The 22,511-nt window shown below is 48.1% G+C and overlaps 1 protein-coding gene across 1 annotated transcript in view; it reads right to left on the bottom strand.

Moving 5' to 3' along the window:
• Nucleotides 1-784: 784 nt before the first annotated feature.
• Nucleotides 785-22,511, bottom strand: part of LAMTOR1 (late endosomal/lysosomal adaptor, MAPK and MTOR activator 1) — a 156,901-nt gene continuing 135,174 nt past the window's right edge. The window contains exon 5 of the mRNA XM_085623415.1: nucleotides 785-2,309. Coding sequence (XP_085479541.1) covers nucleotides 2,217-2,309 — 93 coding nt within the window. The 3' untranslated portion in view covers nucleotides 785-2,216. The remainder of the gene's footprint in view (nucleotides 2,310-22,511) is intronic.

Below are 22,511 nucleotides of genomic sequence, written 5' to 3'. Positions count from 1 at the left end.
GTGCTCCTGCGAACTAGGCGTTACATCAACAAGCCATCTGTTCTTTTGCAACCAGTCTCACAAGCATTACTGCTGTAACCCAGCTATAAGGAATACAGGGTTTCTGGTCTGTATGGTGTTACTGTTGCTGATGTGTTTATGGTATTAACTAGTACTGATGGTGCTACCTGGTGAATCATGTGTTTTTTCCCAGTAACCTAACAGCTGCATTTTATACCGATTTATGATGTTTTTGCCTTGCAGCGTCAGGACAACTAGTATTATTTCAGGAGTTGCATTTGTTTGTGCAGTGATGGTGTTTATGTGAAGTGTGCAACATATAAGTCTTTATCTTATTGTTCTAACTGTGATGTTATGGCAATTGTCTGGTTGTCAAAGTGATCATTGGTTCCTGTTTTGGTATATATACAATACAGATATGCATTTTTATATACTATTGCATAAAGTCTCTTTTGTGTCAATGATGTGTGTGTGTTTTGTGCAAACGCTTTACACATTGCCTCTGGGATGAGCCTGATAGCTTGATCAAAGCTACCAAGGGGGTGAGCAGGGATTATCTTGGGTGTGTGACTCCTTAACCCTTACTAGAGTGGTGGGTTCTGCTTGGTTTAGGTGCATACCCTAGCCAACCAGAAACCCCATTTCTAACAATACCTTTGTGTATCTACATTAGGCACATTATTTCAATGAAGCATGCCGCTGCTGAATCGGCACTGCAGTTCATAGCTGTGGACAACAAGTCTTGTGTAAGTGCATCAAAACCAGGAAAAGAATAAAGACAAAGTATTGATGAATATATTTATATACTGTGACAGAAAACAATCCAACCATTCGAAATGTAAAAAAGAGGTGTGTTAGAAAGTACAAACTTTCTGACAATTTCGATTCTCACATACACACGCTAGTCACAATTATTGGCGGTGCTCGGTTAAAAAACAAAATAAACAATAACAATAATCTGTTTCCAAGCCATAATATTTCTTTGACCGTTTATGGGTAAATTGCAGGTGCAAAGGTATGGTGCTTACCAGGAGCTGAAATGTTAATCCACTTGATAAAATATAAATTCTTGGAAACTAATCTAAGGCAGGAGTTCCAAATAGCAGCCCTTGGGGGTCAACAAGGAACATGAACAAAAATCACTTCTGAAGCAAAGGTTCAAGTTACTGATCTAAATAGACTGGGCTTGTTGGTGTTTCTTTTGTCTTTCTTAACCATGCTAGGCCAAATCGAGTAGGCAGGCCTTAAAAGTCCAGAGGGTCAAACCCCTGGTTTTAAAAGAACTCTCACATATCTAACCAGAACAAAATATTTCAGTTTACATCCCTCCAGAATGATTACTAAAGGTAGTGATTTTAAGATAAATAGCACGCAAAAGGAATACCATCAATCTATCCTCTGACAACGATGAACAAAGGGATTTTTTTTAGAATGGTTTCAACTTTTTAAACACAATAAAGAAGTGATGGTTGTACCTAGAAACCCATATTCGAGAGATTCAACAAGGACTTAATAGATCATATTGTCAAAAAAGCCTTGTGAAGTTTTTTTTTCTTTTTTAGCACCTTTTTGTTCAGAGTGGAGAAATCCAGATACAGCTAACAAGAGACATAATGTGGGCTGCAGACTTATTACCACCGGTGCCACTTCAAGTTCTTGTTAGGTGTAGAAGATCCAGTGGTACACTTTTCATTCACAAAATAAATAAATATTTTACAATTATAGGTGAGTTTGTGTGTTTGATGGGTGGGGGGGAGCGGTAATCAGAAGGGACAGTACACTGAACTATTTATTTTTAGACCACAACGTTGGAGAATTCTCTATTAAATATGTGATTCGCCAGAAAGAAAGTCAAACCATTATATCAAGGCAGTATAAGCCTCTTTGAAAAGGTCTAAATCAGCTGAAGCCCTGGATTTGAAGCATGCTGGAGGTACCATGTGAAAGCAACCTGTACAAGCAGACCGTTGTCTTTTGACTTTCACATTCCAAAAATTGGAACGGGAAGCACCTGGTAGGTGCTGGTAGATGTGACTCAGTAGGTACTTGGCAACGAGTGGTTGCCTATTTGATTCGTAGTAAATTCTGATATCTGTACATATTCCCTAGTGGCAAGATGCCATTGTAGAAATAGAAAGACTGAGCGAGAAACTGGAAAGGAAAAAAAAAAAAAAAAAAAGATAGTGAGAAAGAAAGAGCGAAAAAGCAACAAGATCTCATGGGATCCCAAACTGTACAACCAAGTCTTCTTTCGCATCCACCCGAATCTGTGACAGTGCGCTATAGGCATAAGCAGCAATCTTTGACACCTGAAAGAGAAGGAAAAAAAACCAAGGGGGTCAATAAAGGAGGATTGTGCTCCCCAGCATACTTTGATGAAAGCTTAGCTCCCAAACACCATCTACAAACAATAGCAAACTGTATTGCAGTGCACACAACAGCAGAAGTGATATTCAAGGAGCACACTGTGCAAAAACCAACCAGTCTGAGAAAACAGTTTACTATACGAAAGCATGTTGGAATTTAGAAATTATTAAGGGGAAGAGTTTGAGAAATAAACTGCTTAAATGTGAAAATACACACACAGTTAGATTTTAAGGAGTTATGCATACTAAAGAAGCCTGCAACCAAGCACATCACATTGCAAAAACACAAACATGTCAATCCACAAAGCAAATTTACCTGCTTGTAACCTCCAAATGAGGAGGGGGAGTGGGGGGGGGCTGTCAAAAAGTTCACTCGCTAATTGAGAATGATTTCAATCCCTATCAAACTTGGTCATTGATTTGGATAATACCACAATGGTTTACTCTTCAATAGAGTATTGAACCGGGTTCATACTCCAGGCAACACTGTTAAACAGCCTTAAGAAGCATTTTCTGGTCCTGTCGTTGGATGGCTCAAAATTACCATGTGGAGAATGGAATAGAACCAGGGGGAAGTAAGAAGAAGGAGCTACACCTGTTCATGTGGACGGATACTGAACAACGCTTCCAAGATTGCAGGCTTTCCACAACAGCAATGGTCAAACACAAGAAATAGACCATACACCAGTAATTTTTCATTTTTAGTGAACCATTTTATTGTTTTCTTTTTACAATACAAGTTCATCACATGTTATCATTCAACATAGATTACATGCGTAGTTCCAAGAAATATAAGTACATGCTAGCTCGGATGCAAGCTGCTTGGCAGATGTGGGCTGTTGGTATTGTGGTGTGACTTATTTTGCCCCAAATGGGGTGGTGGTCCCGTAGTGTGTTTTGGATCGTGCATCAATATGGTTTCAGGGTAGGGCAGTTCCAGAATATGTGCTGAAATGTTGCATTGGGGGCTTTACAGAGTGGGCTTAAAAACTGTTTCGGGATAGTATCTCTGGAGACGTGCTGGTGTTACGTATGCACGGTGTAGGATGAAGAATTAAATGTTTTTGAATTGTGAGTTACTGGAGACTTTCTTTGGATACTCCAGGGCCTGCTCCCTTTCTTTGTCGTGTAGTGGCCGCTCAAACTCCTCCTCCCACTTGTGTCTCAGTGGATTAAGTGATGTGGCCGTAAGTTTGTGTATGGCTTTGTATAGTCAAGTAATTAAGTGGCGTTAGGGGCCCTTGTGCAGCACTGTGTGAAGCACTGGATGTGTTGCGCGGCTCTCTCAAAGTTTGCAGCAGTCGGAGAGGATTTGTCTGTGAAGGAGAAATTGCCCTCATGGGAGACCACTTTCCTATGCCAGACGAGCAAATGGGAGAAGTTGGCCATCCGGAAACAGGGACTCCATCTTGAGGAGCAAGGGGTCTGTCCAGGTCTGCATAGTTTGTGCTGTGTAGTATTCTCTACCCCGATGTAGACTGGTCAGAGGTAGCAGGGGAGTGTAAAGTGGAGCCCCTTGAGACATACAATGGATCCACAGCATACATGTGCGGGCTATTGTTACCTGTATAGGGTATGTCGAGTCCCTGGTAGAAGTAAGCAGCGCAGTGCCGGTTTCTGCAGAGGTCCGGCTCCTGAGATGGTTTCCTCCAGATGGAGCACAGCTATCCAGCAGGGTAGCCACTGGAGTTGTGCCACCAGGAAATACCCCTCGAAGGATGGAGCCCCTAGTCCCCCTTGGTCGATTGGTAGCTGCATTTTTGTGAGGGCTACTCTTCGTCAGCCATTAACCCAGATGAGGGAGATGAGCAGGGAATCGGAGCCGGAAAGAGGAGCTGGGAGGAATGATCGGTATGTTGGCAAAGTGGTACAGGAGCTGAGGCACTATAATCATCTATTCTACTGACTGGGGCCAGAGGTAGGGTCTTCCGAAAAACCCAACAAGGCCCCAATGCCTGTCAGTGCCTTACGGTGGTTGCCTTCATATAGGTCAGCTGTGTTGTGTCTTAGAGTGTTTATAAAGTAGCATGGAGCCTGGCAGCTCCGATGGAGTTTGCTGTCTCCTACGTGTACCTCTCGTGAAAGGGGGAGGGGGGGGGGGGGGGGGGGGGTCTGGACTCCAGGGATAAATGGTGAATTTCTTCCAGTTTACTTATAACGCGGCTGAAACTAGGGCCCTGAAAGGGATGACCTTAAACCCTAGAAATCAGTTCGCAGAACGAGGAGAATGGGTGGGGCGGTAAGGAATCTATCACTAACTAATGTCCATTACAGATATCTCGTTACCGAAGGTAAGTAACTTGTGTATCTGAAAGAGACACGTTAGTGATAGATTCCTTACCTTAGAATAGATACCCCAGCAATACCAACCCTGGTGGTGGGTCTGCGAACCAAGATCACACCAGAAAGTCACGGAGAACGGAACGACCAAAGAAGCCGTCTCTCCGAACTGGTCTGTCAAGGCAATAATGCTTAGTAAAAGTGCAGCGAGGCCCACGTGGCTGCTTGACAGATGTCTTGCAGGGGTACACCACGTCCCAAAGCAGTAGTAGCTGCGGTCGCCCTGGTAGAATGGGCGCACAACCCCACCGGACGTTCCTTTTTAGCCAGAGAATAACACGCTTTTATACACAAGACAACCCAGCGGGAGATAGTCCTCTTGTGTACAGCCCGGCATTTCTTGGCGCCTACGTAGCCAACAAAGAGCTGGTCATCCACCCGGAACTGTTGTGTGTGATTCAGGTAGAATGAGAGCGCACGTTTTGGGTCCAGACGGTGGAGCCTCTCTTCCTCTCTGGAAGGATGCGGAGATGGAAAGAAAGTGGGCAATGTGATAGTTTGCCCGATGTGGAAACAACCTTTGGCAAGAAGGAAGGACGAGTGCGAAGCACAACCTTATCCGGATGCTAGAAAAGGAGGTTTACAGGAAAGAGCCTGGAGCTCACTCACGCACCTAGCGGAGGTGATGGCCACCAGGAAAGCAGTTTTGAAAGTCAGTAAACTAAGAGAACAGTTGTGAAGCGGCTCAAAAGGAGCGCACATCAAATAAGTAAGAACCAGATTTAAGTCCCATTACAGCATCACAAACGGAATAGGAGGGAAAAGGTGAGTAATGCCTTCGAGGAATCTATTTACAACAGGGGACTTGAAAAGAGGGCAGATCAAGGGATCCTGAGAAAGGTTGAAATTGCAGAAAGGTAGCCCTTAATAGTGCCCAGAGCAGAGCCCTGCTGGGCCAAAGAGAGAAGGAATAAAAGGACTTCTGAAAGAGGGACAGAAAGAGGATCCACAGCCCTTGCTGTGCACCATGCCACAAATGTGTTCCACCTGCAGGCATATACCGATTTAGTGGAGGGACGCCTGGCTGCCAGAATGACATCACAGACTTCAGGAGGCAAGTAAAAAAGAATCAACTGTCGCCGCTCAAACTCCACGCGAGGAGGTGGAGGCTGGACAGGTTCGGGTGGAGGACCGTCCCCTGCTGCGGTGACAGAAGATCCTTCCGAAGAGGCAGTCGGATCAGGGGATCCACAGTCATACTGAGTAGCTCGGGATACCAAACTCTTCTAGCCCAGTCCGGAGCCACAAGAATGACTTGGGCTCGGTCGCGCCTGATCTTCTTCAGCACTCTGGGTAGAAGTGATATAGGCGGAAAGGCATACAATAGACAGCAACTCCACTCACACCGAAAAGCGTTGCTGAGCGAGGGCCGCCTTGGAAATTCTAACGCGCAGAACTGATGACATTGCGCATTCTCATCGGTGGCGAATAGATCTAACCAAGGCTCTCCTCACTGTTGAAAGTGACCTTGCGCCACCTCCGAGTGAAGATGCCATTCGTGATCCATCATGCACCTGCGGCTGAGTTCGTCCGCCCTGGCATTCAAAGAACCTGCCAAGTGTTGAACCACCAAGGAAATGCCTTGATGTTCCAGCCATGTCCAGAGACGCAGAGCCTCCTGACAGAGGGTCCACGAACTCACTCCACCCCACCCCACCTTGCTTGTTTGTTGCAGTACCACATGGCGGTGGGGTGGTCTGTGAACACCTGCACTACTCTCCCCCTTGACAGAGGGAAGGAATGCCTTCAGTGCAAGTAGGATCGCCCGGAGCTCCAGAAGGTTGACATGGAGCCTGGACTACGCCGGAGACCAGAGGCCTCTGATCTCCACCTCTCCCATGTGGCCTCCCCATCCCAGGAGGGACGCATCCGTCACCACTGTATGCTCCGGTTGGGGAAGGGAGAGGGATCTGCCACTGACCCAATGCTGGTTCATGAGCCACCACTGCAACTGTCGTGCAGTGCCCTCCGAGATCTGGACGTACTCTGACAGGTTCCCCTGATGATGCACCCATTGCCACTTCAGGTCCCATTGCAAAGCCAGCATTTGCCATCTGGCATGATTGGTCAGCAGGATGCAGGAGGCCATAAGGCCCAGCAGCCTCAAGGTCATCCTGATGGAAACCCAGGACAAGGGACGAAGGATCAGAATCATAGCCCGAATGTCCCGGAGTCACTGTTCGGGAGGATAAACCCAAAACTGCGCCGTGTCCAGAACCGCTCCGATGAAGAGGAGCTTCTGAGAGGCAATCTGGTGCAACTTCGGCACGTTGATGCAGAACCTCAGCAAATGCAGGCGCTCGGCCGTAGTCTGGAGGTGGGAGACGACTGTCTGGGGCGAGCCCGCCTTCAACAATCAGTCGTCGAGATAAAGGAAGACTGAAACCCCTGATCTGCGCAGATGAGCTGCGACCACCGCCATCACTTTCGTGAACACCCGAGGGGCGCTGGTAAGGCCAAAAAGGGAGCACGGTGAACTGAAAGTGCTCGTGGCCTACCGTTAACCGGAGGTAACACCAGTGGGCCGGCAGGACGGGGATATGAAAGGAAGCGTCCTGCAAGTCCAACACTACCATCCAGTCTTGCGGGTCTAGGGCAGACAAGACCTGAGCAAGTGTGAGCATCTTGAACTTCTCCTTCCGGAGGAAGCGATTGACGTTCCAAAGGTCTAAGATAGGACGGAGGCCCTTGTCCTTCTTGGAACCAGGAAGTAGTGGGAATAACAACCACGACTTACTTCTGGCTTCGGAACATGCTTGATGGCTCCCTTGGCCAAGAGGGCCGTAACTTCCTGCTGGAGAAGTGTCAAGTGATGTCCCGACATGCGGTGGAACTGAGGTGGCATGGCTGGAGGAGTAGTCTCGAAGGGGAGGGAGTAGCCCCTTCGGACTATCTGTAAAGACAACTCGTGTCTGCTGGGCCTGAAACTCCGGACTAGGAAGGTTTGGAGGCAGTGGTGGCAGGTGTGGTGGTACACTGACCCGCCTGCTGGCCCCGTGACCTCCCTCGGCGGGTTCCACATCCACGGCTGTGCTGAGACTGCTGCTGCGCAGGCCTGTGGCTCCGAAACGAACGTGTTTGGGCGCTCCTTCCTTGGCCACGAAAGGAGAAGCCGAAGGAGTGCGCGTGGCCGAAAGGCCCAAGGACTTGGCCGTGGCCCGCGAGTCCTTAAAGCGCTCCAACGCACTATCCGCTTGGTCACCAAAAAGGAGAGTGCCATCAAAAGGCATGTCCATCAGAGTGTACTGGACATCCCCTAAAAATCCAGTCGTCCTCAGCTATGCGTAACAGCGTAGCGCCACTGTCGTGGAAATCGCTCTGCCCAGCGAGTCGGCGGTGTCAAGGCCACAACGAATCGTGAACTTGGCTGCATCTCTCCCCTCAGCAATAGCTTGGGAGAGCATTGTCCAGTCCTCCACTGGACACTGAGGCAGCACTTGCGCCACTGTATCCCATAACGGCCCAAGAGGCATGCGGTGTTCACAGACCGCAACCCTGAACTGGCTGAAGAGAAAATCTTTTTCCCAAACTGCTCCCGTTTCTTGGATTCCCTATCCGAAGGCGCTCGGGGATGCAGAGGCTTGGACAACCAAGCTCTCAGGGGTAGGGTTTTGGGAAAGAAAAATTATGTTGCCTAGGGCTGGGCGTTGCGCCACATTCCTATCAACAGGAGCCCCTGTATTGGGCCTGGACCAGGTGCCCAAAAGAACGTCTGAAAGTGCATTAAAAGGCATCAGCGGCTCCGCAGAGGAAGCTGCCGGACGAAGAATTTCTGTCAGGAGGTTAGTCCTGATGGCCACTGAAGGAAGCTCGAGGTGGAGAGCCTCTGCCGCCCTACGCAACACCACTGAATAAGTACCACCCTCCTCCGTAGCCACGGTAGAAGGAGACAGTGTGCCAGGTTCTGGTGAGAAATGCAGATCACCTGCGCCCTCCAATTCCTCTGCCAAGTCCCGGTCTAACTCGCATTGAGCTGCGAGAAGGTCTTCAGTCCCCTCCCAGTCCTCCGTAACCTGCTGGGCAGGGGTGGGGTGGGGGGGGGGGGGTGGAAGAGGAAGGAGGATGGAGAAAGGGATAGAAATTCCTCATCGGAATCGGCGTCAATCGACACCGGTTCGGCACCATCTCCATGTCGTGGTGGAAGCTGGGGACGACGTCGGCCAGGGGACCAGCCGGCGGTGGTGGTGGTGCCGTAGACGTTTATGTCGGTGGAGGTCATACAAGGTCAACCGACATCGGCTGGGATCCATGGGGGTCTCGTGGCGCCGAGGCTAGAGCCGTCAACGATGTCGGGCCAGAGCCATCAATGAAGAAGGGCAAGGACCCCCAGTCGGACCCGCGGGGCCTGAAGGCGCGCCGGCGGGGCCCGACAGACTAAAGAGGCGGGACATGGCTGACAGAAATTCCTGCAGCTGGGCCGGAGTCACCGACGGACCCGGGAAGGGCGGGTAGGCCATTGGCAACTGTGTAGGCTCTGCCGGAGCCACGGGGGTGGCACCACCTGCACCCTCAGCTGTGTCGCGTGATAGGCTAGGCGAAGAGCGACGTCGCTTCTTCGACTGCTTGTGCTTCGTCTTACCTGACCCTGAGTGCGAAGACTTAGTCGAACGATGGTGGCAGCTCCGCGACCTCCCACGGGACCGGGACCTTGAACGGCGCGGAGCAGACTCCCGGACCTCAAGAAACTTTCAGGACCCCTCCCGCAAAGTTTTCGGAGCTATGGCCCGGCAGTCGGGGCACAACGTGGGGTCGTGGTCGCGCCCCAGGGAGTAGAGACACTCGCAGTGCGGGTACCAGCCTCGCAAGACTTGAAACCGGGCATCCCTATACACCAGGAGTCAAAGACAAAAAGTCCCAAAAAAACTCAGCCAAAAATTGACTGGGGATACCGCTCTCTCCAGATCTGCGCTTGCTGGCGCGGAAGAAGAAAGAACGGACGTCAGCGCGTGAGGGCTGAGTCTAAGTAGCTACCGCGACGTCATCCCAGCAATCACGATGCCTACAATGGACGCGGAGTCGCACAACGCCACCTTCCGACACACAGGGGTACTGCTGACGAAAACTTTCCGGATCCAATCTGACACCTGGAGGTAATTCTAAGGTAAGGAATCTATCAATAATGTGTCTCTTTCAGATCGATAAAAGCAGAAGAGACGAGGGAGGTAGTGGGGGACGTATCAAGCACAATGGGATGGGGAGATGAGCAAGAAACAACAGGAGGGGGCGGGAGGAAGCAACAATGAAGGGGTAACAAAAATATCTTAATTGAAGCAGGATCAGCGAAAAAAATGAATGTCAATGTGGAATGTAACTGGTGAGCACTTAAAGAGCTCCAATACAACCGGTTCGTGTTCACGCTATAGCAAGACAGAGGACGGAGCAAGCACTCCAATTCCATTACCATCGGATTGTGCGAAAAAAAAAAAATTAACCAAGAGTAGTTTGTGTTTTAACATTTTAAGAAATGCATTAGTTTATGTACACATGCATGCATTTTAGTGGTATGTGTTTGTGTGTACAAGGGAGATGGCCTGAACACACAAATACTCCTATTGAGTGCTTCAAATCAAAGAAAAAATAGCTGCACAAACAGGGATCAGTGAGGAGACATTTACTTGGTTCATGTTTTATGGGAGGACCAAACACAAAAAGAGGGCATAACGCCCGCATGCCTTGACTAATAGCATCAAAGAAAATGAGTGCAATGCTGACGTTTTCAAATAGTAGGACACAACAAGTGTCTTCAAAACTACGGATGCACTGTCTAGTCGAGCTATGCCTGTGCTGTGTAACCGAGACCTAAAAACTATTGAAGTCGTTGGAGCGAAACATACTGCCTTTGCCAATGCTAGTGTTTAAAAGCAGAAAAATCAAATGATTTATCAGTAATCACAAAATGTGAAGCGGAGGTCGAGGCTAGGGAGCTATGGCATCCTTTGGGAGAAGATGTGGCTTAAGGGACATAGCTGCCAACAAAGAAGCTGGTAAACCAGGTTCAAGTTTCGGTGTCGGCTTAACTTCCTTGAATTTGGGCAAATCACTTAATCTTGCTGTGCCTACAAAAAAATGTATGTATCCATGTGAAAAGTAACTGGTGCTAACGTAAAGTGCTCCCATACCTCCTGTCCGTGCTACATAAAACTGCACAGAAAAAAATGACTGGTGCTAGTGTGAAGCTCTCTAATACCTTCGGGTGGTGTTCGTGCCACATAAAATTGTGCAAAAAAAGTAACTGGCAATTATGGAACGGGCCCCAATACTTTACGGTGGTTTTGACCCTACGCAAGACTGCACAAGAAAGGTGTGAAAAACAGAGTCAGTAGAGGAGGGGATCTGTGCAACAGAGTTCACTCCTGGCATGCAGTGACTGGCAGGAGGTGGACCGAGAACCAACTGCAAATGCGGGCAGCCACGGTGAAATTAAGTAATTTGCCTGTAATTGCAAAATGTAGAACTGAGGCTAGGGAGACTACATCAATTCCGTTTGGGAAAGGATGTGGTGTAAGGGCCAGAGCTTCTGACAATGGAGATGGGAAACTGCGTTTGTATTTTGGCGTCTGCTTAACATCCTTGATTCTGGGCAAATCACTTAATCTCCCTGTGCCTACAAAAATGAATGTGTCCTGGTGTAAAGTAACTGGTGCTAATGTAAAGTGCTCCAATACCAGCACGTGATGTTTGGCGCTACATAAAAATGCAAACAAAAAAAAAGGTGAAAAGCAGAGTTGGAGGAGGAGGGAAGCTGGGGGGGAGAGAGAGGTGATCTGTGCAACTGGAGTTCAGCGTGGACAAGCAGCGAGGGGTGCGAAGTTGAAGGGCACCCAACAGAAAATGCGGGCAGGACAGTAAGATTAAGTGTTAGCCTATGTTTATGGTGTCCTCGCAAAAAGAATCTGGTGCTAATGTAAAGCGCTCCAATACCTTCAGGAGGTTTTGGCACTATAAATAACTGCACAAAAAAACCCAGAAAGAATCACAGTGTTACGCCAGCTTACGGTAGTGAACACGAGGAGATACACCGCATTGGCAACCACAATAACAAGCATTTGCAATGCAATAGGTCTCGAATTTACAAGAGTTTAAGCTATTGGCATTGTAAATGACAATGCATTGTATTTATGTTTTAAAAACTAAAACAAAAATAAATGTCATTGTAATTTACAATGTCAATCGCTCAAACTCGCGTATATGCGAGACCTATTGCATTGCAAATGCTTGTTTTTATTTTCTCTGGGAAGAACAATCTCCAAACAGCACTAATATAAGTGAGGCTTGCACACCTTTCTTGGTTAGTAAAATGTAAGGCAGGTATTTACTGAGGCCACATTTCTTTCCGCCACTGTTTGAGAGGGACTAAGCGGGCAGCAGACGCCAGGCTTCAATTAAGCAGAAATAACAGACAACATGGAGGAAAAGTTTTTTTTTTTTTTTTAAAAGATGTTGTACTGTTCATGGCCGGATCAAGTACAGTTTTTGTACCCAAGACATACACTTCCAATTCGGCTCCCAGACTTCAGTCTGCGTTTATCTTCAATCCTTTTGTGTTGAATGAGCCTTAGGAGGTGGAGCTAGAAACGTGCTGCCTTGCAACAGATCCTAACAGATCGCTTTGTCGAGTTCACAGCTGATACGCATGCATCATAAATGTGCAGCTTGCTATGTGTTCTCAAGAAGCGATGTGTTCTTTGCAGACCGCCCCTATGCAGAAGGTCAGTGGTGAAAGTACAATCTTTGTTTTATAGAAATCTGTGTATAGTAATTCAGGAAATATGCTTCTTGTGGAGCTAAAAAAGAAGTCATTTACACCATACAGAAATAAAGCATCAATGGCTGCGGGACTAAAAACAGAATAGTAAAGGCTTGGCAGCAGCTCGGAGGTTACAACTTTCCAAAAACCAGCAACCCTGCATACAGTTCACATCAGGCTTCATGAGGATTACTGAATAGACGACCAGCGACCCCTGGCAGATCATGTAGCCAGATAAGAGAATGTCCTTTTAACATTCTTTGGGAAAAACTCGCGAGTGGAAGGGAGGGGGTGGGGTGGGGTTTGCAGCAGGGGTTGTGAAGAGCAGCCATTTAACTGAAGAAGGTAGTTTGAGGTTTGAGATTTTATGAGAATGCCCCATTCTGAACCGTACAGCGAGGTCACGTTTGAAATGCCGTCTGGTATCTGCACAATCATAGACACACCTGTTTAAAATTCCTGTATATACAGAAGTGCAAATGATACACACACTTTCCAAGGCCATTCAAAGAGCAGTGTATACAAGCATTTGCCGCACGACTCAGCCAGGAGTTGTCGCGCACAAAAATTAAATTTAACAAGCCCAGGAGTTGTGGAAGACGCGCGGCCGCGCGTCGCACTCTGTGGTGGGGGAGGAACGATGAAGCGCGCACGCTAGGGATAGACAGCTCCTCGCGCTATAAGGAAGTGGGATAAGGGAGGGGGTAGGGGAGAGAGGCACGCAGGCTGCTTTGATGTTCTCAGTGGCCGCGCGGATCACTGAGAACATCAAAGCGGCCGCAAAATGTACACGTAGGCTGCCAAATGGTGCGCGCGCCCGGCGCACATGCACTGTAGTTGGTGGCCTGAAAGCACTAGTTTGCACTTCCAAAACCCCCGTTTACAAAAGCTCTCACGAGAGCAGCGCTAAAGCGCTGGCTCAGGCGAGACCTAAAAAGGACTACTTTTGCAATGGACACTGAGGAGCAGGCAGACCTTGATGACATCAAGACTCAGCCTAGCTCCTTTGGAGAGAATTTAAGTTAAGCAATGGTGCACGGACACACTTCACCAGTGAATGCGGAAAAAAGTAAGACAGTGTCCCGATGGAAAAAATTTGAAGAAATAGAGTCACACCCAATAAAATGAGAAGCAACAAGGTGAGACACGAACAGTTCAATCATTTTGCACAGGAGAAATGTGGCTATGTAATTACAGCAGAAGACACAGGTACTTTAGAAGTTTTGACATGCCCTGTCATAACACATACCTGATTCACATTTAAGGACTAATTTTCCAGCTATTAACACCTTTGCCAAACAACCACATATCTGTGTAAACACGCACGCACACCTAGTACCCACACATGTGGAAAATAACAAAGACTATACGTGTGCCAAGTATTAGCAGCAATGCACACATGCTCCAATCAGCATATCAACTATACACTTACAGGACATAAAAAGGCAGAACACCACCACTCACTGGAACAAAACAGACCACAATGGGGGTTTAAAGTAGTGACGGGGTTAGGAGAGGGGATGATCTGTGGACAAGTCAAGCACAAGTAGAGATGGGAGGGATAAGGTGGGGGAAACTGAAAGCGACGACTAAGGGAAAAGCTGGGGAGGGGTAATCTGTGAACAGGGCCTGAGGGCGGGTGGGAGGAAATGGAGCTGGTTTAAGCACAAGGACTGGGCTGAAAAAGAAAGAATAAAGGAGGACCGAAAATGGTCATAAAAGCAGGAGCAGTGGATGTTTACATTTGCTTGGTCCATGCTCTGTTGGAGGGCTAAACACAAGAAGAGAAATGACCATGCATGCCAAGGACAAATACTGACAAACAATATGAGACAGATGATGGAGCGAAAATTGGGAAGCCTGTGGGCGGGCTGAAGCCCACAAATTAAACACATGTCTCATCGAGATATCTAGCTGAGACCTACAAAAGTTGATGGGGACTGGGTACCTGTAGAAAACTAAAATGCACAAGAATTTTTTTTATCCCAAATTCATTTTTTGCTAGTTAGTCTTTTTTGTCCAGTCCAGAGAAAGCCCTTACTGACCCTTAACAGGTCAAGTAACAGTAAACAAATGTCAATAAAAAGCTTCCATGGAAGTATGCGGGGTACGAAATTGAGAACAACAAAATAGTGATGGTTGGGATTTATTTTAGCCACTGGTAATTACTCCGAGCAGCATTACATTCCATCAATTTCATTTAATGTGCCATGACACACAGGAATCAAGAGAAGCAAATTTGCCTTCTCTTGGACTTAAACCTCCACTGTCCAGCTATGCCGCTTTTGAAAAGGGGACAAATAAAACCACAAACTAGTTTCGGTGTAGTTGGGCCTTGCCAGTCAGGTGCAGCTTCAGTCAATAGGCACAGCAAGCAAAGGATGTACACCTGTTCTCAACAGTTCCTAGAGTCATTTGCCCTTCGGTTGGCTTTGGATGGACAGGAAAGTGAGCCTCCTTACCAAAACTACAGGCTGACCCAACAGCATCTGGCCTTGTCGAGGTAGAAAACGGAGGGCAAAAAAAGTTTCTCACCTTCAGCTTCTTAAATATAAAAATCCAAAATGCCAAGGTGACTTCATGTGAAAAGGCTTACTTCCAGTGAGGAGCACAAATATGCAAGGGTGCATGAGGTGCCTGCAGTCTATATACCAGAGCCGGCTCCTAAGCGAAAACAGACTGAAACCAGGGCCTTGAAAAGTTGAAGTCGCCTTCATACCAAGTCAAAAAGGTACACAGGAGGAAGACCAATAGGAAAACCAGCATAAGCAGCGAGGCCCCCATTAAAATAAAAGTTGGGCAATTTTGGACAAAAGAATGATACGTGCCTGTATGTCTGGACTGGAGCCTGGATTTGTGGTTGCACACACTCTCCGACAGATATGTATATGCTCCACATTTCAGTCTTGATACCCAAATCTACTCAAGGTTCCTGGCCGAAGCAGCAATGGGGGTTCAAACTATTGGATTACATATTTAGCTATAAAGAAGCTATTGTTCTAAAATAAGGTTGTGAAGTAGGCTGGTGAGGGAAGAGCCACGCGAGTGACAAAAACCTTCATGGAATCGATGAAACTGAATTAGAGGAGTGGAATAGAGAGGCTAAATCAGTGAAATAATTTAAAGCGGCCTCGGATAAACAGACATCATTACTCATAGCAAAGACACAGCTGGACACAATGTCTGGGATGACCGCATGGAGAGAAAGTGCAGGCGCAACGGCATTGGTATTAGTGTCTGCGGTATGTTTGTAAATCCTATTGCACTCTTGCACCATGAAGTGAGGAGGATTTTAACCTAGAAATTATCTTTTCACACTAAAGAGTTCTGTGTGAAGAAGAGGGAAAAAAACAAGGAAGTAATTGTTAGGAGTGTTTTTCCAACATAAAAAGTATGCCTATGAATTATGACACAAAAAAGTAGCTTTGAACTAGAAGCACTAATAGCTTGTTAGGAGACCTTGTCCACAATGCCACAACAGCCACTTACAAACCTCTCCCGGACTTAGAAATGAAACACTCAGTTTCGGGCAATGTTTTTTTACAAGAACTGTGGTGGTTCTGCCACTGCTACCAGGGTTCAAATCACTCCATTGCTTCTGAATATCAGAAACAAAGTCAATCCATGACCATCTTTGCTGCAATCTGCCATATCCCCATAAATCAGACTAAACATCTGAGCAAAACACGTAAATGCCGATACAGCTGAAATCGAAAACCTACCGAAGAGTCGGTGAGAAATATCGAGCCCCGCAGAGGTCCAGACAGCGAGAAACGAGGGGGGGGGGGGGGGGGCTAAGATAACCGGCAGCCTGGTGCTCAAGTAGAGGAGTCTCCACGGCCAGGTCGGCCTTAAGCGGTATGGGGAATTACAGCAATAATCGCCGATGGACAGATCACGCACCAGAGGCAAGTATGGGGGTGGGTCCGGATGCCGACTTCGGAGGGCGGGACCTTGACCGGCAGCGACCGTAGAGGCGAGAACGATGCGCGCCAGGACGAGAGCGGCGTAGAGACTGGGGCCGGTAGCGGCGCAGCTGAGGTGCCCAGAAGGCCAGAGAGGCGCAGGCCGAACAGGGAGGAGACCAAGACAGGGAGTCACAGCTGGAGAGGGGTTGGATAGAGCCCTGCCGTCGAGGAGCGAAACGGAAGATCAGGGCTCGAGTCGGGGTACCACGCGGGTGGACGGCGTCCCCCCACTTATTTTACCGGGTTTTTACCGGGTGGACGCCGTCCACCCTGCCCAAAAGAGGGAGCCGGTACCCGAGCCTGCGCGCGCGCTCAGCACTCACCAAACCTAACCTTCTATTGTCGAGAGAGGGCGAACAGAGCTCTTTAAGTTGTTTCACGTTGATGGAGCCGTTCAGTATGACAGACTGGCGCTCGTGGCCGTATATTAGAAAAGGTCAGTATGTGTTTATGCATTTCAGACGGAGACCGGCAAATTTACTGTGGGCAATAAATACGCACCGAACAAGCGCATCTTTAATTTCCCCGCTCGTTTTGAGTGTCAATACGGTGACTAATTCCAACGTAAACATTCTCCTTTTCCCTTTGAACCTGCCCCCATCGCCTTCTAACCTTTGTTAATTAGTGGGGACTCCATCTCGTGACGTCACTTCCGGCTGTGAGGTCACTTCCAGTGACACCACCTAACTTGGAGCGTCCCCCCACTTCTTGTTTTAGGACTTGTGCCCTGCGGAAGATACAGTAAAAGAAATGCATATGGCCTCACCGGAATAGAGAGAATGCTGGCAGGACAAAGCATAAACACCCCGCTCGCACGGCATTTATGAGTGCGCGCTGCTAAAGCAAGAAAGGAGTTCCGCAGGGCAGGCCACAGTAGAAGTGAAGTGGGGGGGGCGAACAGTACCTCCACAGCACAGCGAATAGCAAGATCACCAGAGACATAGTGCAGCCGGATAAAACAGAGTAAGAACTAGAGATGGCTCTTCGCCTCCCCTCCCCCACCAGTAACAAGTGATAACCCAAACCAGGGAACAAGTGATAACCCAACCGAAATAGTCGCAGACCAGTGGGCTGCTAGCGGAAACAAGCATTTACAATGCAATGGTCTCGGCATTGGTAAAGTTAGAGCTATTGGCATTGCTCATGACATTTTTATTTATGTTTTTGTTTTTAAAACATTTAAAGAAACGGCATTGTCATGAGCAATGCCAATAGCTCTAACTTTAACAATGCCGAAAACACTCCCAATGAAGAGCTCCGAGGAGCACACAGCCCTGGTCAAGGACAGGTCCAGCTAGCAGAGAGGCGAACACGAGCAACGCCTCGAAGACCTAAGACACCAAACTTTCCCAAACAGATGTATGAACAGCTTCTAAAGTTGTCAAAAACACTCATGCACACTTCTCACACTCATCCAATTTATACTCAAACATTTCTCTTGCGCATGCTTTCACACACCCCTTCCTTCTCTCACACAGCTTCACCCTCACAGACACTAAATCTCATGCACACTCTCAGCTTGCCCTATCTGATACTTGCCATCACCGGTGACTCAACATTTTGAACAGGCGAACGAAAATACCTTTCTTTCTCCCATTAAATATGTTGCTTTATGCAACCCTCAACTTTGGGAAGAATACCATGTTAAAGAACAGTAGATGTTGCAGTGCCCAGTATAATGTGCTCAAGGAGAGATCAATTGCATTGCAAATACTCTTTCATAAAGGAGTAATTCCTTAAAATTACAACGTTGAAGAAAAGATCAAATTAAAAAAAAAAATGTAGACAAGTAAAAGCTACTGCATGCATTGCATTCCAAGCATTTGCACAGAGGGTGACCAAACGAATTCAGGTTGAATGGGTAATGGATTTGATCTCCAGCACCAGATACTGAAAGGAAGTGCAGGAATCACTTGGTAATCAATTCAGAGTTCGTGCAAGCCTGCCAGAGACCTATCTTTGTAAATAAGGCTAAAAACGAATGTCAAAGGTGGGAGGGCAACAGATGTACACGAGTTTATGGGGAGTAATATTTCCGAGTTTCCAACAAGAACAAGAGATTTGAACTTCGAACTGGTTATCACCGCTGTCTTTAATGTAGCATTAGCTGCTGATCGGAGGGGCTGAAGGGGAGGGGGAACCCTCCACATTTTAAACTGGCGTAGGGATATGATAAAGGTTAATAAGGGAATGCATGCCATCAGGCTCCATCACAAGCTGAGACAAGCCAAGGAAAGGCTAGCAGGAGACTAGCCCATTACACCCAAACCAAGGGGATGCACGCACAAAATTGTGATCCACACCGGGAGAGAGGAATGCACGGCACCACAACTCAAGGACAGGAGTGCATCCTTACATGACCCAACTCCAGTGAATCATGCACTTCACCAGGGCGCCGAAGGAAGGCACATGCCACTACGAGCAACCAAGTGGACGCACAGACACCACCAAGACCGATGCCAAAAGGAGTCACAGACCACCAAGACGCAACAACGAAGTGAACGGGTTCTGTGCACAACTGACACCACATCTGCCCTGCCATTCCCCAAAAATCCGTACCCCTTCAGTGTTGTCCTTAGGTCTCCCATCCCCAATCCCAGTCCAGAAACCTCGCTCCGTTAACTGCCTTGCATGACTATCACTAAATACGTACCATTCAACCGGGGGCTCGACCCCATCAGGAGCATTACTGTAGATCCCAAGATTCCCTTCCAAGATATACTTAAATCCACACGCTAGTCCCCGCCACCCACTTCAATCAGAACTAAACACGCAATTGTCATGTCTGTTGGTCCCCCACGACCTCCGAGGCCACAATTCCTTGAGTCAGCTCCCCTTGGCCTCTGGTGCCCCCCTCCCAACGTTCTCTGGGCCACTCACCGGTCGGAGGTCCCTCTTCCCCCCGGGACTCACCGGGCCCTCCTCCCGCCTCCATATCCGGTGCCGCGCTCCACGGGGGGCGCTTCTTCTCCGGAATATTGGCTCCGGGTGGGGGCGCAGGAGGGAGAAGAGGGGGTCCGCCGAGGGGGACGGGCAGGGTTGCTGAGCCGATGTGGGTTCGGGAGTCCACCCTCCTCCGGAACCTTGGGGAAGGGGGGCAGTCATACTCACGGGCTGCTGGGGGAGGGGTGGAGAATTACAAAGGGGCTATGGGCCGGTGCATGAGGGGGCGCGTGCAACCAGTACACCCAAGCGCGCGACAGTGAGCTGTGCGATCGCCGTGCTCCCGACCACGGCGAAGAGGCGGTAGGGCAGGGAAGTGCCATGCAACATAGCGGCCATCTTAAAGAGTCCCCGAGTCCTTTGATTTCTTAGGACAACAAACGGAAAAAAATACCCTACAATATGCAAATACATTCAAAAAACCTAAGGATCTTTTTTATAGCCTGTGGAGAGTCAAATTTAAATGAATGAAAACGTGTGAATTAACAAAAAGAAATAGGTACAAGCTGACGATTGCTATACTACTTTAAAAGAGAAAGGCCACATACATTAATTTACATTCTTCTAAGAAGTAACTTTGCTCACGCATCTGTCCTAGTTATTGAAAATGCTGCACTACGAAAATGGCCGCGGCCTAGTCGCTTTCCTTTAGGGAGGTGCACAAAGCTGCGCGAGAAGGGGTAGCAGTACGCAAGCAAGCGCCAGAGAGAAGTATTGCAGCGAAAGCGCGTGCGTGATCCTTCAGCCCCTTTAACTGTACGCAGGACTTTAAATAGGAAAATAAACGCCTGGAAACAGGGGGGGGGGGGGGGGGGGGCAGACGAGCTAGCAAGCGCCAAACAAGACTAGGTCATGATGGCATAAAGTAAAGAAGCAGAAAGTACACGAGGAAGGTCAGAGCAGGGGAGATTACAAACAAGCACCGTGAGATTACCCGCTGCCTTTCTCCGAGGCAGAGCAGAAATGCCTCGGAGAAAGGCAGCGTCGTTTTCGGATTCGGGGGCGTGTTTTGCTGTTGTCTCCTCCCTGAGACTTCTCGCAAAAAACACGCCCCGATCCGAAGAGGACGGGGCCTAATCTGAATGACTGACCTCTTCTCCAATGGCTGGCCAGCATTCAAGAGGCCAGCCAATGGAGAACAGGGGAGAAGAGGGGCGGGTTCAAGCCCCTCTTCTCCAAGTCATTAAATTTCGGAGCGAGACTGCGCAAGCGCAGACTTCGCAGCCGAGACCTAATAAAGAACCCAGGTGAAACAGGTGTAACCACCCCGGGAACAGAGATACTCCATATATACAAGACCTCTAAAATATTAGAGCCGGCATGATACACGCCTTGCCCAATCGGGGGATACCAGACAGGCGGCGTAGTGTGTAACTACGCATACCATGAGGCGACCAAACCCGAAGGGGGCAGTAACAACACTCACACTGCTGACCAGGTGAAGGCTTGAAATATGACGGGCGGCAACAGAGTGCGCAACTCCCACCAATCCAAATTAGACAAGTACGCCTGGACAAAACAACCAGAGGCAGAGGAGAATACAAGGTCAGTGGCCCCGGTGGTATGCCTTGGACCCACTACCCCAAAAGACCTTAAGCTACAGGATATAATGGTTGCTCTAAACAGAATACAAACTTCACTGAAAACCAGAATTGACCCGGTAACCACAGAGGTCTCACTAGTCAGAGCATACCTCAGGAAAATAGGCTAGAGAGTAACAGAGGTAGAAGAGAAGACAGCATACCTACAGAAAGCTACCACTACGCTCAAACGGCAGGTCAGTGAATTGTATGAGAATAGAAAAGTGTTGGAGGCCAAGATGGAAGACTATGATGGGAGGTCAAGAAGTAATAGATGTGAGAATCGTAGGCGTACCGGAACACTCAGAAGGACCAGCAATAGACTTATTCGTCAAGGACTTAATCCTGAACTCTCTCCAACCGTGTGGCCTTTCCAAATATTTTTCAGTAGAGCGCGCCAGAGTCCCAGGGTGGTGACCAAGATCGGGAGCGGCCCAAAGACTGATACTAGCTCGCATCTTCAACTTCCGTGATCAAGATGCAATACTCCAGACAGCCCGCAGTGCACCCTCGGTGCGCTACGATAATAATGAAATTACATTTTTCCCGGACTTCACAATCAAAGTCCAGAAACCAAGATGCAGCTTCTTGGAAGTAAAAAAGTCTCAGAGATAAAGACTTAAAATACACAATGCTCTTCTCCGCCATGCTTAAGCGGAGGGGAAGTCTGGTTCTTTACTAATCCAGAGGACGCTTGAAAGTGGCTAGATGGGTGGCGGTGAGTCAGAGATCCCAACTCCAAAGTGGAAAAAGAAACTGCTAGAGAAGTCTTCAGAAACTGGTAAAAACACCGGGTCCAACTCAAATCATAAGGGAAATCCCCAGGCGGATGCGTCAGCAACACCAGAAGACCCCTGACAGCATCCCAGGTTATCCTTGAGGAAGAGTCAAATCAATAGTATAACCAGAAGAGATACCTCTAAAGACCTTGTGATACTTCAGAGAAGAAGCAACTCTGAATCAAGGACATGCCAGGGTGGAACTCCATAGCACTCTAACTAGAAGCTACACAAGACACGAGAAACAATAGAACTTTTCAAGTAATAAGTTATCTTGCATATACTGATCTCGTATGGGGGAGGGTAAGGAGGGGATAGCTGCTGTGACAGTCTCCAATGTTAAGGTGGGGGGAGGGACGACAGGCGCTCTGCAGAGTTGGTGAGGCTGGTAGTTCAAGGCCCGAGAAGCAAGGCAGCAGGGTGGGGGCGGGTAGGGGGGGATGGTAGCTTTGTTATATCGCATACAAGTTGTAGTATAATTTTATTTCTGGTTAGTAAGTATGGGTCTAGGCGAATAGACTATAGGTGCAACCCCTGGGGAGGATATATCGACATCACAAATACATACAGTGCTAATTCACGAGAGGCTATGTGGCAGGACTAGAGACTCTAGTAAATATCAACACTCAAGACCAACATGAAGATCAGTAGGGAGCAGATCACAAACACAGCCAAAGGATGACTGATGGGAGTAATGCACGCCAGTTGTAGCTGCTCTCGTGGAATGTGAATGGGCTTGGAGATAAACTGAAAAGGGGGCTGGTTCTCGAATATATTAAGCGTCATCT

Source organism: Triturus cristatus, chromosome 8 (genome assembly GCF_964204655.1).
Source record: "Triturus cristatus chromosome 8, aTriCri1.1, whole genome shotgun sequence".
NCBI lineage: Eukaryota > Metazoa > Chordata > Amphibia > Caudata > Salamandridae > Triturus > Triturus cristatus.
The sequence above is the reverse complement of the archived record's forward strand: the minus strand, read 5'-3'. Positions and strand labels throughout refer to the sequence as shown.